The sequence below is a fragment of the Oncorhynchus kisutch genome, linkage group LG18 (assembly GCF_002021735.2).
Source record: "Oncorhynchus kisutch isolate 150728-3 linkage group LG18, Okis_V2, whole genome shotgun sequence".
Classification (NCBI taxonomy): Eukaryota; Metazoa; Chordata; class Actinopteri; order Salmoniformes; family Salmonidae; genus Oncorhynchus; species Oncorhynchus kisutch.
This window is the reverse complement of record NC_034191.2, coordinates 20968951-20985828: the sequence shown is the minus strand read 5'-3', so window position 1 is coordinate 20985828 and position 16878 is coordinate 20968951. Positions and strand designations below refer to the sequence as shown.

Below are 16878 nucleotides of genomic sequence, written 5' to 3'. Positions count from 1 at the left end.
AGTTGCCTCACTCATCTTCTAATACATCAACTGCCTGTGACATCATCCCAAAAATAATGGAATTGTGTTAATTAGAAATGTTAATGATCGTACAGGCTAATATTAGCAAATCCCTCCAGGCACGAAACACGAAAGAACAGGAGCTATACACACACAGTTTTGTATAGCTAACCTTGTGGGAACACACAATTCAGTCCCATTCAAAATCCTAATTTCCCTAACCTCTAAACCTAACCTGTACTCTTAACTTAACCCTAGCCCCTAACCCTAATTCTAACCCTAAACCCCCTAAAAATACAATTTGACCTTCTGGGGACTAACAAAATGTCCCCAGTAGGTCAAATGTTTGTTTGTTCACTATTCTTGTGGGGACTTCTGGTCCCTAGAAGAATAGTTAAACACATCCACACACACGTCCACACAGACAGAATATTGAACACAACAACACACTCTTATATATTCACACACTGACGCACAAATAATCACAGAATAATAAATGCGGATTCCAGTGCACACACATTTTAACACACACACAGTGCACCGCAGCAGCTATGTCAGGATCAATCTGCCATAGACAATGGAGGCCCAGGGGAAAGATGGCAGATAATGGTTTATAGCACAACTCGTGTCCCTCCTGGCTCACAGTCAAAAACACAGGCACACAGTGGAGTGCCAGCCTGCCTGTATGCTGCAAAGTGTGTGTCTGTAAAGTGGATGATTCTCTATAACCGCTTCTTTTCTCTTCCAACAGAAATCAAATATTTTATTTCATCTCTCTTCAAAGTACAATAGAGGAAGAAAACACAGCAGACACTTGTGAAGTTCCCTGTAGACACAGAGGTTTGAGCACCTGCCTCTTCCCTCTGTTCTGTTAGTGTACTGCTTACACACCCAGCACAGTACATTCAGCCTGGCTTCTCCTGCCTTCTTTACCTGCTCTCTGACATAGAAGAAGCTCTTGGTAATGTAGGAATAAGAGGCCCCATTAACTGTATTGCATGGTATTATGGTGGGGTTACAGAGTAAAAAAATATGTATGTGCCCCTGGTTTCAGTCCTGCTCTCTAGCTAGCAAGGGCCACTGGGGCTCAACCAGCCTAGGCTCTATAAGGTGAAGAGGCTGCTGTAGCAGAGGCTCAGTACAGCCAGGGGCAGAAGGGCAATCCTGGGTCATTAGCAGAGAGAAGCCCTCTCAGCCAGCTACACACACACACACTACCCCCCATGGTAAACCCTTTCAAATAGGATCAGGGAGCCAACCATATGGTTGCCGCCTAACAAAGGAGGATCATTGGGAGAGGGATGTGCTTGGCTGGCTGGCTGGCTAGGAAGGACATAGTCTTGTCAGTAATGCTGAAGGAAACTAGGTAGCAGCCACAAGAAAAACTATTCCCACTACAAGGAAAACAAAATCAACATTAATGGCAGCAAAGGAACAATTACATCCAGTGCAGCTGCTGCTCTGAAGGACATGATTGATTATTGTGTTAGTTGCAGAGACCCCGAGTCAGCAACAACCTGGGTGAAGAAGCTGTGGCGGGAACACACTCTAACTGAAAGTTAGCCGGGCTAATTGAGCGAGATACCGGTCCATGCAGTTCACTGTGTGATCTCTCCAGGGCAGCCCTTTACTTGACGTCAGCAGGTAGTGGTGAGTGGCAGCCTGGACTGTGCCAAGCGGAAGGTGTTACACACAGATAGCACGGCCTACAGCAGCAGACACACCCAAGGTCCCCCTTACCAACCCACAAGCCAAGCCACCCGTTACATCTCAGGCTAGCCACCCAGAAAAAAAGCTTTCCCACTCTACGGAAAACAAGTCACAGTAAATGCTAGCCAACTGCTGCATCTGTGTCAAAACCTCTGGCTGTTGATGACACTACCTTGCAGATTAGGTAAAAAGAAACTACATCAAACCATTGTATGGTTCGTCATGGTTTATCAACAGTAGAGGAAAGGGTTCAGGATTACAGTCTGGGGGGGGGGGGGGGGGGGGGGGGAGAAGATGCACTGAGTACTATGCTGGGGATAACATGTTAAAGTCAAATTCACTTGTTTTGAACATGGTCCCCTGGTTTTGGGACCGTCCTGCCAAAACACATTCAACAGTTGAATAGATTCTCAAAGGACACCTGATTCTCTGATATCCGCAGTTCTGATTGGTCTAGGCCATTCAGGCTAGGTGAAACTCCCCCCTCCTTGATTTGTGGGAAGTGTGGCCTTCCTCTGAAATATCCACATGCACTTTACTGCATCACCATTAGTTTCAAGAGGCAATTTAAAGTAGGAGAATTCAACTTTAAATCACATAAAGCAATACAATTTGAATTAATTTACTTTGACAACTTAACATAGAGGATAGAATTTGTCACGCAAATGATTGGAAACACCAGTTAATAAATGCATTTTAAAAGTACCATATTATTAGCAAAGGTTATGCTACTGATTTTTTTACTTTCATCGCAATATAAGCTACCGTAATTTTAGTTATGCAAATGGTATAAGCAGCAGTCACTGTTCCTGTTGTAACAAATGCAATTACTAAAGTACTGTATAACAATATGTTAATACTACAATGTTAGTGCATAGTTATAATAACAATTTCAAGCCCAAGTGTTACCCATTCTTCTTTCAATGCGTCACTAAAAAGCTATTATTGAGTTGGAGTTTATTTTATTTTTACAGGGACAGTGCACATTAATCAACGTTTCGGTAAAAGTGCCGGTTTTAGCCAGCCGGCTAATTTTCAACCGCAGTCCCTGGGCAGGTTATTAAAAACAATTACAATATAGACAATCATTGAGCAGTGAGCACACACAGAGCAACATAGGACAAGCAAGACGTAGCATACAGACAGAGCAACATAGGACAAGCAAAACGTAGCATACAGACAGAGCAACATAGGACAAGCAAAACGTAGCATACAGACAGAGCAACATAGGACAAGCAAGACGTAGCATACAGACAGAGCAACATAGGACAAGCAAGACGTAGCATACAGACAGAGCAACATAGGACAAGCAAGACGTAGCATACAGACAGAGCAACATAGGACAAGCAAGACGTAGCATACAGACAGAGCAACATAGGACAAGCAAGACGTAGCATACAGACAGAGCAACATAGGACAAGCAAGACGTAGCATACAGACAGAGCAACATAGGACAAGCAAGACGTAGCATACAGACAGAGCAACATAGGACAAGCAAGACGTAGCATACAGACAGAGCAACATAGGACAAGCAAGACGTAGCATACAGACAGAGCAACATAGGACAAGCAAGACGTAGCATACAGACAGAGCAACATAGGACAAGCAAGACGTAGCATACAGACAGAGCAACATAGGACAAGCAAGACGTAGCATACAGACAGAGCAACATAGGACAAGCAAGACGTAGCATACAGACAGAGCAACATAGGACAAGCAAAACGTAGCATACAGACAGAGCAACATAGGACAAGCAAGACGTAGCATACAGACAGAGCAACATAGGACAAGCAAGACGTAGCATACAGACAGAGCAACATAGGACAAGCAAGACGTAGCATACAGACAGAGCAACATAGAACAAAAAACAACAAGACAAAATCCATAAAAGCAACAAAGTTCAATGAGCATACAACTCATATGCAAGAAGTATTGCCCAACTGGCATTTTAAGTATAATATAACTTTACTAGTAGCACAGTGGACATTATTAACTGCCAGTTGGTCTCAATTGACAAACACTAGCTAATGTGGCCTATTGCTACAGAGAATTGAGCATAATTGTTTAGAGCTTCATTCAGATTCAATAATTATTCTTTTAAAAAAAAACACTTAAAATGAATGACTATTTGCACCGTTTCCTGTATTGAGCCACTTATGGAGCCAGATAATGCTTTAAAAAATGTATCCGTGCCACCCCGGGAAGGACTGTAGTGGTAGAAGCGGGAAGAGTAATGGGAGGACGACAACACATGTCAGAGAGGCAATCAAACGCTGTCACGCAGGAGTCTAGGGGGAGGTTCTACTGAGAATGCCTGCAAACATATTTTTCTTCATAGACACCTCCCCTCTCTGCTCTGAGAGGACAGGGGGAAAAAACATGTGCAGTGTGTGTGTTTATGGAAAAGGAGGTTAGAAAGTTTTGGTAATTTAAGATGCTTTCAGACAATTTCTGTGAACTTCGTGAGGTTCGCTTAATTGCAGTGTGAACACTCCAAAAGGCAGTCAGACCCCTCAAAAGAGCCCCTGAAGCGAACCGAACCCTCCCTATGAGGTGGTCTGAGTTTGATTTGCTTGATGTCCGCAGTCCGATTACGTTTTTTAGTGCTACGTGAACACAAAGCTCTCCAGGATTGCTTGCCATTATTCCAGCACCACACACTAGCCTACTGCAACACTGTTTCCTTGCCATAACCCTTAGCATTGGTGCCACAAACGAGAGAAGATGTGCAGGCAGGTTGGCATAAAAACGTGCTGTTTTTAGACATTGAGTAGCGACCATCAAGGATGCACAGATATTCCAAAAAAGGTTTGTACTGACACAATGTTTAGATTATTTGTTCGCGACATGTGATCTATAGCTACGAAGGAGCTTCATCAGCTATTTATTTGATTGCGTGGTTTAAATAATGTGAGAAAAACGACAACATATTTGGTGAGAACCACATCATAGGGGTACAACATCAATGAAAGCTCTTAAAGCTGCAATAGCCTACATTGAGTGTACTTGTCAATTATAGCATTATTCAATCTGCAGTTTTTCTTCAGCTATTTCTCCTGTTACAAGTAATATTTACATGTCAATATTATATTTGGATTATAATTATGTATTATCGTGTTAACTAAATGCAATCTACTAGAATCAATCTACTAAATGGTATGACTTGTCCTGAATGATGTAAACATAGTAATGTGAATAGTGATCTGGCAAAAGAGAGGAGTCCTCATTCAAAGGCAAGGGCAGTGTGAATACAAAGATAACTCATTTATTTCACCCCAAATTTTTTCACTTTAAAGAGGACTGAGATTAGTTATTTTAAAAGAGGACTATATGTGAAAACACCCTTAGACGCTCGGCTCCCCTCTCCCTCCCCTTTTCTCTCTTCCTGTTCCTCATAGCCTTCTAAATTGATGGCCTTATCTGCCCATCTCCCACATTTCCTCGGGATGATGTAATCAGCAAAGTCTCTACCTCTCCCTCTCTCTCTCTCCCTCTGTCCAGTGGGCCAATGTCCAGGGATATAAGTATTACTTTAGCTCTAGCATGCATGGATTCACAGAGCACACTGGGCTAAGCTGGCACGTTAGTCATGGGCATTCCCAGCCCTCCTCCATGGAAATTCCACAAGTGACAACCAAACACTGAGTCACGCCAGCTGGTCACCAGAGGTGACCACAGGTGGTACGGTACGTCTTGCTGTATGTGTAGTAGAGGTAGACCGATTAATCGGAATGGCCGATTAATTAGGGCCAATTTCAAGTTGTCATAACAATCGGTAATCTGCATTTTTGGACACCGATCATGGCCGATTACATTGCACTCCACGAGGAGACTGAGTGGCAGGCTGACTACCTGTTATGCAAATGCAGCAAGGTAAGGTGCTAGCTAGCATTAAACATATCTTATAAAAAACAATCTTAACATAATCACTAGTTAAACTAGTAATATCAACAACCATGTGTAGTTATCTAGCTTGTCCTGTGTTGCATATAATCGATGCGGTGCCTGGGTGAGTTAACAAGCGCATTCGCGAAAAAAGCACTGTCGTTGCATAAAGTATATATCTTTAAACCTGCATATTTAGTTCATATTGCCTGCTAACATGAATTCTTTTAACTATTTATTTTAGCTTTTTTTTTACTAGGCAAGTCAGTTAAGAACAAATTCTTATTTTTAATGACGGCCTAGAAACAATGGGTTTAACTGCCGAACAGGCAGTTACGACAGATTTGTACCTTGTCAGCTCTGGGATTTGAACTTGCAACCTTCCGGTTACTAGTCCAACGCTCTAACCACTTAGGGAAATTGTGTCACTTCTCTTGAGTTCTGTGCAACAGAATCAGGGTATATGCAGCAGTTTGGGCCGCCTGGCTCGTTGCAAACTGTGAAGACTATTTCTTCCTAACAAAGACAGCCAACTTCGCCAAACGGGATGATTTAACAAAAGCGCATGTGCGAAAAAAGCATAATCGTTGCACGAATGTACCTAACCATAAACATCAATGCCTTTCTTAAAATCAATACACAGAAGCATATATTTTTAAACCTGCAAATTTAGTTAAGAAATTAATGTTAGCAGACAATATTAAACTAGGGAAATTGTGTCACTTCTCTTGCGTTCAATGCACGCAGAATCAGGGTATATGCAACAGTTGACTGAGTGGTGGTAGGCAGCAGCAGGCTCGTAAGCATTCATTCAAACAGCACTTTTGTGCGTTTGCCAGCAGCTCTTCGCAATACTTCAAGCATTGCGCTGTTTATGACTTCAAGCCTATCAACTCCCGAGATTAGGCTGGTGTAACTGATGTGAAATGGCTAGCTAATTAGTGGGGTGCGCGCTAATAGCGTTTCAAACGTCACCCGCTCTGAGACTTGGAGTAGCTGTTCCCCTTGCTCTGCAAGGAGCGATGGGTAACATGGATTTTGTGGAGCGATGGGTAACGATGCTTCGAGGGTGGTTGTTGTCGATGTGTTCCTGGTTCGAGTCCAGGTAGGGGCGAGGAGATGGACGGAAGCTATACTGTTACTAAAGTGCCTATAAGAACATCCAATAGTCAAAGTTATATGAAATACAAATGGTATAGAGAGAAATAGTCCTATAATTCCTATAATAACCTCAACCTAAAACTTCTTACCTGGGAATATTGAAGACTCATGTTAAAAGGAACCACCAGCTTTCATATGTTCTCATGTTCTGAGCAAGGAACTTAAACGTTAGCTTTTTTTTTAATACATGGCACATATTGCACTTTTACTTTCTTCTCCAACACTGTGTTTTTGCATTATTTATTCAACCAAATTGAACATGTTTCATTATTTATTTAAGGCTAAATTGATTTGATTGATGCATTATATTAAGTTAAAATAAAAGTGTTAATTCAGTATTGTTGTAATTGTCATTATTACAAATAAATTAAATAATATATATATATTTTTTAAATAAATACAATTTTAAAATAAAAATTGGCTTTTTTGGACTTTCAATAATCTGTATCGGCGTTGAAAAATCATAGTCGGTCGACCTCTAATGTGAAGACAGGTTTGTGTGTGGAAGAGTCTAGAGTGACCACAAGAGGGACATATGGGGCACGGAGGACCCTCTGTCTGTAACAAACCAGTAAGAACAGTTGATTTGCAGGTAAATATGAATCCCTAGATCCCTATTCTCAGCATAGGAGTCCCGAGGAGGCCGATGGGAAATGTGCTCACAACCAAATGCAGCGACAACTAGAGAAGCTAAAAATAAACATGAGGAATGTGTTAAGTGCCAGGCCTTTAAATCAAGATGTCGTCTTTGGCAGTGCATTTTTAATTAACACGTAAATTTTCCCAGGATGAGAGGGACATTGTGTCAAGTATTTGTCATCCCTGCTTTAGCATAGCTAGAGACTCTCTGATTTAGTATTTTAACATTCATTTGAGTTCTGCTTCATCCTCAACAATTACATTTTTTTTTAAATACAATCTAGGGCCGACCAATTGCTCCAATTACAAAACATTCACACACGACAACTAACAGACAGTGTGTTCTCTTGGTTGTGAGGCTTCTTTCTCTTTGTCCGTTTCTCAGCCAAGATCGGCTAAACTAAGCAAACAAACATGGAGAGTTGTTTTTAAATTTGATTTGAGCGGCATGTTGTTTACAGAAGCCAAACCCCCTAGTTACATGACCACCACAATCTGGACCCCCTCTGCCCTACTAGGTACATTCTGAAACAGATGTTGATTGCTGTTATGAAGTGTGGAGCTGTGGACAGGGTCAACGAAGCCTGGGATAAGCTGCCAGTCGCAGGTGACTAAGGTTAAACAAGCATACATCCATAACAGTATTTCCCTCCATCCACCCCAGCAGTACTTCAAAAAGGTAAGCCCTGCGCTCGCCGCTGTTCTCAGTCTGTGCATCTGCCAAACGCAGGCCTCATAAGAGCTGCTTCTGACTGCCACGGCTGCTGCTACTGTAGAGAGAACAGGCTGTCTGAGAGCGTTTCATGCTCAAGGTACTACAAGCCTCAGGCAGCCAGTCTAACGGCGTCATAATTATGCCAAAAAACAAAGACATTACAGTGAATGAGGCTGGCAAGTCAATGGCTAACGTAGGTCATCTGTAAGGGGTAAGGGGTGTTTTGTTTTTGACAAGGACACAACACGATACACACAACCTTTAAAATGATGATGCTGTGTTGGTGAACTTTAAAGTTGATATTGAGCTGCAGGTATGGTGGTGTGCTGTGCAAGGGTCATTGTGAGTAACAGAAGGTCAAAGGTCACTGTAAACGCAGCACTCCCTTCATGTCAGCCCTGGAATCAGTGCCGTTGGATAACGTGTGGATTACCAGAAGCCCAGTCAGAGACGAGCTACACAGTGTGTCCTGAATAAGGTAGCTTTACTATGAAATAACTAACTGCAGGCAAGACTAGCTTTCTCTTAAAGGTTGATAGAAGTTTTTCAACAATGTATTCGTTTGAGTGTTCTAATATTTTGATACACTTAGTCTCTTATTTACCCAGGTATTGTACCTGAAGGTTAACAATTAAACAGTTAAATTAACTGATGTCATCCTTAATCCTTCATTGATTGTCATTCACCTCCTAATGCTTCTCTTAAACTCATTCAACAGCGTTGGTAGGTTAAACCTATATCATCTGCCCTGCAAAGACTTCTGGGAGAGTGATCTGACCAGTTTTTGATCAACATCTCAATGCAGGTCACAGAGGCCAATGTGTCTGACACGGGGTAAGGCAAGAGAAAAACACACAGTAACACACACACAGTAACGCACACACACACAGTAACACACACCTGAACTTTTCCTCACTTCTAGACCCTTTAAAAAACTACTGGAACAAATAAGATCAGGTCACAAACATGTAGAGGGCAACCGAGAACAACCAGCCTCTTTTCAACCAATAAACCAGGAGGATAGATATATATATAATCCTTCTGGTTTATTGGTATGCATGTATGTGTGTGAGAGGGCTATTAGGCGGACACCTCAAACCCCACTCGTCTCTCTGTGACCACACAAACACATCCCACACAAGGATCAAACCACAGTTTCCATACTACTTAAAGGGATAGTTCACCCAAATTACATGTTGGTTTCCTTACCTTCTAAGCAGTCTATGGACAAGGTATGACAGCAATCCATGCTTTGGTTTCATTTCCATGGCACTGTTCCAAATGCTAAAGTTTTAGCATTTGAGGCACAACTCCCATGATTTGAACATGATGCACGAAAAATGCTAATATCGGTCCCATAACCTGAATGGGATTTGTGCCACAAATGCTCAATTCTAAATAAGGTTGTGTGCCACAAAATGCATTTGGAAACATCGGGCCCTATGAAATCTGCATTGTGGAGGACTGATTCACGGAATCCAGACAATAAAATGGAATTCAACAATATTCAAAAAGGTATTAAACTTAATAGGAAATCAACTAAATGTATTGAACTTACTCGAAAATTCATAAAATTTGCCCAAGTTAATCATAAGACATGAACACAATGTATCAGTGGTTAGATATTTCCCTGCAACTTTCTGAAAGAGCACAGGAAGGCCCATGGGGCAGAAGGTAGCCTGGTAGTTAGAGTGTAGAGGAGGTAGGTAGCCTAGTGGTTAGAGTGTAGAGGAGGTAGGTAGCCTAGTGGTTAGAGTGTAGAGGAGGTAGGTAGCCTAGTGGTTAGAGTGTAGAGGAGGTAGGTAGCCTAGTGGTTAGAGTGTAGAGGAGGTAGGTAGCCTAGTGGTTAGAGAGCAACAGTCTCTTGCATTAATAAGTAATGAAACGACAAAGGACATTCCTAACAAACAGCACCTCCTGCACAAAATATGAAGACAGACATGTTCTAAAAGCTCTACTGTCCTTTGTTGACAGTCACAAAAACATGATTTTATTCTAAATGTTACGGGTTACCAATATCTAATGCTACTTACAACTGTGTTATTCACAGAAGCAAATTGTATGGTTTTGTAATTGCTTTGATAACAACAAATACCCGTAGGACTTTAGAGTAAAGTTTGGTTGAGAAGTAGAGAGAGATCAGCTGGGTCCAGTACACTCCTGGAGCAAGCAAGGAAGCAAGCAAGCAGGCAGAATCAGAGTGGAGCCAGCTTCTCAACAGGTGTTGTTTTATAGGCTGCTATCCTAATCTCCTTTTGTACACTGATCTGAAAACACAGGATGGGTGAAAGAAAGGTGGTTGATAACTACTGGGATTTTGATTTCCAAAGGGATGAATACATGTTTTTTTTCTTCAAATAAAATAGTTTCCCTTTTCTAGAGTTAAAAGAACACAGGCAGTGAATGAGTTTGAAATTAATTTCTTAATAAAGATTTTACTGATCATCTTCGTGAAGTCAGCCCGGCCCCACTTTACAATAACAACCTCTCCCACCACAAAAAGTAATTCCCAACCATTATGTAACTAAGATTCTTTGCTTCCAAATCTACAGGACAACTATTGGAAAAGAGATTTGACTCTCAATCATGTGTTGCTGATGACCTTTGTTGTTTTTCTAAATTAATTTCTGCATCTGCCCATATGAATCATTGTTTTTCATTACTGATGTTTCCATGACATTTATAAACCATCTATAAGTACTTTCATGACTTTAGAATTCATGAATGTAATGAACATGTTTGGCCAAAAGTCTTGATGAAGTTTGCAACATGCATGAGTCATGACATGAATAACCTAACTAATGGATAAACACTCAATGCAAGACAAAATACTCTCCTTGCCCGTAGGAAGGGATTAGCAACACCGCCATGTGCTGTTAGTTTTAGAGCCCTTGGCTTAAGCGTACAGTTAATGAGAGATAGCCAAAGGAATTAAAATTTAACCTGAGAAGCCAAATTCCATCTGGACTATATGCAGTTGAGCACATGACACAAGCTCTCTATGCCAGGGCAAAGCCAATTTACTCCACGTTTCACAGCTGCACGCATCGCTGAGCACTTACTGCACTGGAGGGCACTCCGAGAGAGATGGTCCACTGATAACTAATAGCCCCCCTTTGCAGGTTTCCTGACCCGTATTTTGGCACTGGTCTGGAATGGATAGCCATGCAGTTACTTATGCCTTTAACCAGACTTCTAACATGGTGTTGAAGGGAGCCACCACTGCTTCGGGATATCCCTGATCATGTGACTGCCAGACCAGCACTGGTGTTGGTCTGCTCACATGCAGCCTATATAGTCAGTTTCTATAGATGTTTAGGACAAATATAACTTAAATAAACACTACCATTCCTTGAACACCTTGCTGGAAAACTGACATAGTGCAATGATTCATTAATAATTGGAATTTAACCAATAGAAAACCATTAAATTGCTGACGTTTGCCAGTTCAAACTAAACCTCACACCAAGCTTTGAAAACACCCTCCTCATTCTGAAGCTGTATTTTCAAGATTCATATTTAGTGCTGAAACCACAATGGACTGAGTCAGAGTGGAAGTTTGTTTTTCAAATGAGAGGCCTAGAGAGCTCAGCTGGATGGGTCTCTGGGAGGGAGTGGCGAGCTCCTGAAAACCTCTGTGCCTTCAGTGAGTGCCGAGCTATAAATATCCAGGCGGGCAGCAGCGGTGCAGATTAAAAATCAGACAACGAGCAACAGGAAGTGATTTTGAGGAAAGGTCAGGCTAAGATTACAGAGGCTGTCGTAGCGGGGTGGGTCTGGTGTTGCTGGGGATGCACTGAAGAGGAGGAGCAGGAAAAGAAGGAGGAAGATGGTGACCCTGACCAATGGTGTGCGCTGCAAAAAGAATACAACAAGCAGACCTCCTCACCCTGCGACTCCAAACATAAACCCAGCCAGAGATCCTGTATATGCCCAGTCCCTTTGTCACTTGATTGTTTTCAGATCAGAGGAGAGTAAGCAATAGGGTGAAAGGTTCTCTAGGTCCATTGGATGACTAGGTGGCCAACAACATATTGCTTAAATACCTATAGAACGATTCCATGCCAGAAGAAAATATTTTCGGAATCTCCAATTATTCAGGCAATTCTCACATAGAAACTTAATTGGGAGGAAGGATGTTTGAAATGCTGTTTACATTTGTACAACACATTTTATTTTTAAAATCATGATGAGTGGCCCTTTTTAGACATATACACTGAGTGTACAAAAAATGAGGAACGCCTGTTCTTTCCATGACATAGACTGACCAGGTAAAAGCTATGATCCCTTACTGATGTCTCTAGTTAAATCCACTTCAATCAGTGTAGATGAGACAAGTTAAAGAAGGATTTTAAAGCCTTGAGATTGAGTATGTGTGCCATTCAGAGGGTGAGTGGGCAAGCTAAAATATTTAACTGCCTTTGAACAGGGTATGGTAGTAGGAGCCAGGTGTACCGGTTTGAGTGTCTCAAGCACTACAATGCTTCTGGGTTTTTCAAGCTCAACAGTTTCAAGAATGTATCAAGAATGGTCCACCACCCAAAGGACATCCAGCCAACTTGACACAACTGTGGGAAGCAATGGAGTCAACATGGGCCAGCATCCCTGTGGAACACTTGACACCTTGTAGAGTCCGTGACCCAACAAATCGAGGCTGTTGTGAGGGCAAAACAGGGTGCAATTAAATATTAGGAAGGTGTTTTGTACACTCAGTGTACATGCCTCCTGTAAGAACTTATGATGTGTGAACCATACATGATACAGACAACATCTTGGTATGATTATAGTGTGCTCTAACATATGGATTATGTCTAGATTCTGAAATACACATTTACATTCAATTATTCAACATTAAAACTATTTATGAGTATCTGAAAACTCCCCTTTTTGATTTTGCTTATTTTTTAGACATATTATTTGGACAATATACTCTTCAAAACGCATACAATTTCCAGAGTGGGTTCTCTGGTACTTTTAATTATATGACCCATTTTATAGATATAAATTGATATTATAGATCATTAACCAATCACAACCATCCCTTAGGATTGCACATTCAGCAAATCACCAGAAGAGAGAGTGCCATTTAAATACATTTACCATTCACTGTGTTGGTGGTACTCATTGATCAGAATTAGCAGAGCCCACTCTGGAAATTTGATGTACTTGTAGAGTATACTGTTCCAAACAATAGGTTTTAAAATGAACCAAATCAAAAATGGCTGTTTTGAGATATTTATATTAATATTTGTAATGTTTAATACATTTGTGAAAATGTGTATTTCAGAATCTAGACATGATCCATATGTTAAAGCACACTATAAGGAGTATAATGACACTAGACGTTGTCTGTATCGTGTATGATTCACAGGTCATAAGGTCTTACAGGAGGCACGTATAGGTTTAAAAAAGGGCCTAAAATGGACACTTTCATCATTATTCAAACGTTAAAAGCATGTCAAACATTTTTATGTGAGAATTGCCAGAACAATCTGGGATCCCAAAATGATTTTCCACTCCCACTGGCATGGAGTCACCCTATATGGCCCCTTGAGATGGGCAAATACAGAAAGGGTAGCTTAAGGAAGTGTTTGGGTTGATTTTAGAGGGGACAAAAGAAAAAGGCAGGTAGAGTTTGACTGAGGTGAGAGATGACTGACCACTGACATGTTCGGAGACACACAGGACATTTGCTGAGTGATAACAGTGCTACTGTAATACTGTAGTAGTAATAACAATGTTTTGCACAGGTAGCAACTTCAAGGCTCACCAGAATTCACACGTGCTATGTACTTCAAAGAAGTGAAGAGTGCAATGTGGTAATATAGGCCAACTAATCTATTTCCAAAACTAAGGCCCTTGAACATGGCCAGGTTGAGAGCCCTGGCCCCTTGATGAGAGCCCAGAAACAGATGAAAGCATAATCCCAAATCTTAAAAACAGTTGATCCGTTAAATCTGTGGATGTTACCCCCAGGACAGATCCCTGGAGAGCAGTGTATCAAAATCCATTTACCCCCCCCCCCCCTGCCCCCTTTACACTCACATGTTGCACCTCAACCTTAGAAAATAAATAGGCTTCATGAACTCCTAAACAGTAAATGAAGATAACTCAGTTTTGAGGATTGCCAGAGATAGGGGAGGTGAGTTAGGTCTCACTTCTGAAGATGTTTGGCCTGTGCTTCCACCTCATGGGAAACCAAAATGTTGAATAACTAACTGTTACTGACATAATCACAACATAGGCCTACATATTGATTCATATCTAACTTTGTAGCCTACTAAACAAGGTCAGTACACGTGCACACGGCATCACACATTCTTAGACTAATCCAGCAGGGAGGTAAACATATTTGTAACACTTACCAGACCACCCCAAAAGCTCCATAGCCGATGGGTCTGTCGGGCTCTATGTCCAGCTGCGGCTGTAAGTGGTGTGAGTGTTGATGGTGATGGTGAGCTTTGACAGCCGCAGCTTGAACTTGGGCAGGTGCGGCAGCCGCTGCCGGACCGGGGGCTTGTCCAGGAGCTGGCGAGGGAAAGTATGGTTGCTGCTGGTTCGGGTTCAACATTACCGCGGCAGCCGCTGCTGCTGTAGAAGCGTGCTGTTGTACAGGGTGAACAGCGGCGGCAGAGCCAGGGTGTTGCAAGTGATGCTGGCCCGGGTGGTGATGGTGGTGGAGATGGGGAGGTGGGAGATGTGGTAGTTGGTGGTGATGGTGCGGGTGATGGGCAGAAACTGCCGAGGCGCCACCGTTGTATGCAGCCATCATTTTTGCGGCATTGGCTGCCGTTGTTCCGCACAGAGCCATTCACTCAATAACAAATCAAAAAGAAAGGAAAAGGAGGGAAATATGGGTGAAAATTGGCCGTTTATTTTACGCGAAAATATCCCAGGTGGAGATATGCTATGGGATTGGGCAGATGGTGTTTAACTGATAATTTGGTTGTGACCCGATGCATAAAATCAAAAACTCTTGAAACGGTTTGAATTAAATAATCATGTCAGCTATAATTCTGAGAGCAGCCTCACTCTACCTAACAGCCTCATCATTACACGGATCTGACCTACTTATTGTAATATAATTTATTTCCGCATGCACTGACAGCAGATAGGCTACCAAACTGTAACAATAATTAATATGTAAATGCAGTGCACCTTGTCAAAAATGTCAAATAAAAATGCGACAGAAAATAACCCGCACCCCCCACAATAAATAAATTATCCGCGGCCCTAGATCTCCCTCATGTTGGAAGTGGCGGCACCCTCTCCACTGACGAAACTCAAGTCAATTTCCCCTAATTGATATGAAAAGAGAACCCGATATGTATCACATGGGAAATAGCACAGCATTCATCTTTCAAATGTACTCAAGTTTTCCATATTGTCTGGTCCACCACCGCTGATGTTCCACAGCCTTTGCTGCATGCAATTTGCAGAAGTTATTCGGCTTTTAGGTCACGCTACAGTTGCTAGCTTGATAGCCACTTGTATTCGGCGTTGCAAGAACAGTATGGTATACTTCAAACGTTCCGCATATAACAACAATTCCCATATTATGGAGCAGTAGACTGCGAGAACAAATATACCCAATCAAAGCGAGAACGCGAACGAGAGGTGTTATACAATGTTGCCGTTTACGCCGTCTTGTAGAAATGGGATATGGACCGTTGTCCTCCCTCAGATGTCACATTTCCCGTTACCCCAGACTCCAGAAATCTAAATCACGTTGGTAAAATTAGCTCTTTTTTTCCTGGAACGAGAAAAAACAATTATTCCGACAGCACAGTCAACTTATTTTCCCCATTGGATCCAGTGTGTTCAGTTTGTTCCGCACACTATCTCCTTACGCAGCACACACATACATCCATTAAAGGAAAATATGAATAAAAATATCAAAAAGTCCCTTGTATTTAGAAAACAAGCTGCCAGTTTTGACTCCCTTAAGCCGGATGGTGCTGCCCGGACCTAAGAAGAAGCAAGCACAGCCAGAGTCCCCGACCAGTCAGTGATGGAAGGATGTCCAATCAAAAGAAGAGTCTGACGTTCTTTATGTTGTTCAGCCAATCAGTTGAATCCAGATAGCAACCGAGGAATTACCACAAAAGTCAAAGCCTGTGACACTAGAAACTATCGCCATTGTGGAGATCTAGACTTGTAGGTGCAGTGAAATATGAATGGAACAGTTGAACCCGAATGGAGAACACGAGCTCCAGTTGCTAATAGAGATTACGTGAGGAGCGCGACCCAATCATTATCCTCTCAACAAGGACGTCCTCTTTTACGCACAGTGATAGACATGGGATGTAACCAATAACTCATTACGTCTCTTCATATATCGCAAGGGCTTTGAAAAGGACATTCAGTAGGCTAGCCTATATGCTATCTATGCATACGCCCCCCAAAAATCGTTCAATATTTCATAGCCTACATGTTGTGATTATATACTCTTACTAATAGTATTACACGTCAAAATGACAGTCACACAAAACAAATTTGTCCATGACTCCCCCTGACAAAACATTATTAATAAATAAATACAAATCGCAGCACCCCTACCCCCAAACTACTTCCCATGGCTATAACTATAGTCTCTCTCTCTCTGTGTCTGGGGAGTAGGTTTACTATAGTCTCTCTCTCTCTCTGGAAAAGGTTTACTATAGTCTCTCTCTGTGTCTGGGGAGTAGGCTTACTATAGTCTCTCTCTCTCTCTGGCGAGTAGATTTACTATAGGCTCTCTCTCTGTGTCTGGGGAGTAGGTTTACTAT

General features: G+C 41.9%; 1 protein-coding gene across 1 annotated transcript in view; it reads right to left on the bottom strand.

Annotated features, from left to right (window-relative positions):
- LOC109909236 (serine/threonine-protein kinase NLK) overlaps positions 1-16334 on the bottom strand; it is a 94904-nt gene extending 78570 nt beyond the window's left edge. Inside the window, exon 1 of the mRNA XM_020508295.2 lies at positions 14476-16334. Coding sequence (XP_020363884.1) covers positions 14476-14921 — 446 coding nt within the window. The 5' untranslated portion in view covers positions 14922-16334. The remainder of the gene's footprint in view (positions 1-14475) is intronic.
- Positions 16335-16878: the final 544 nt, after the last annotated feature.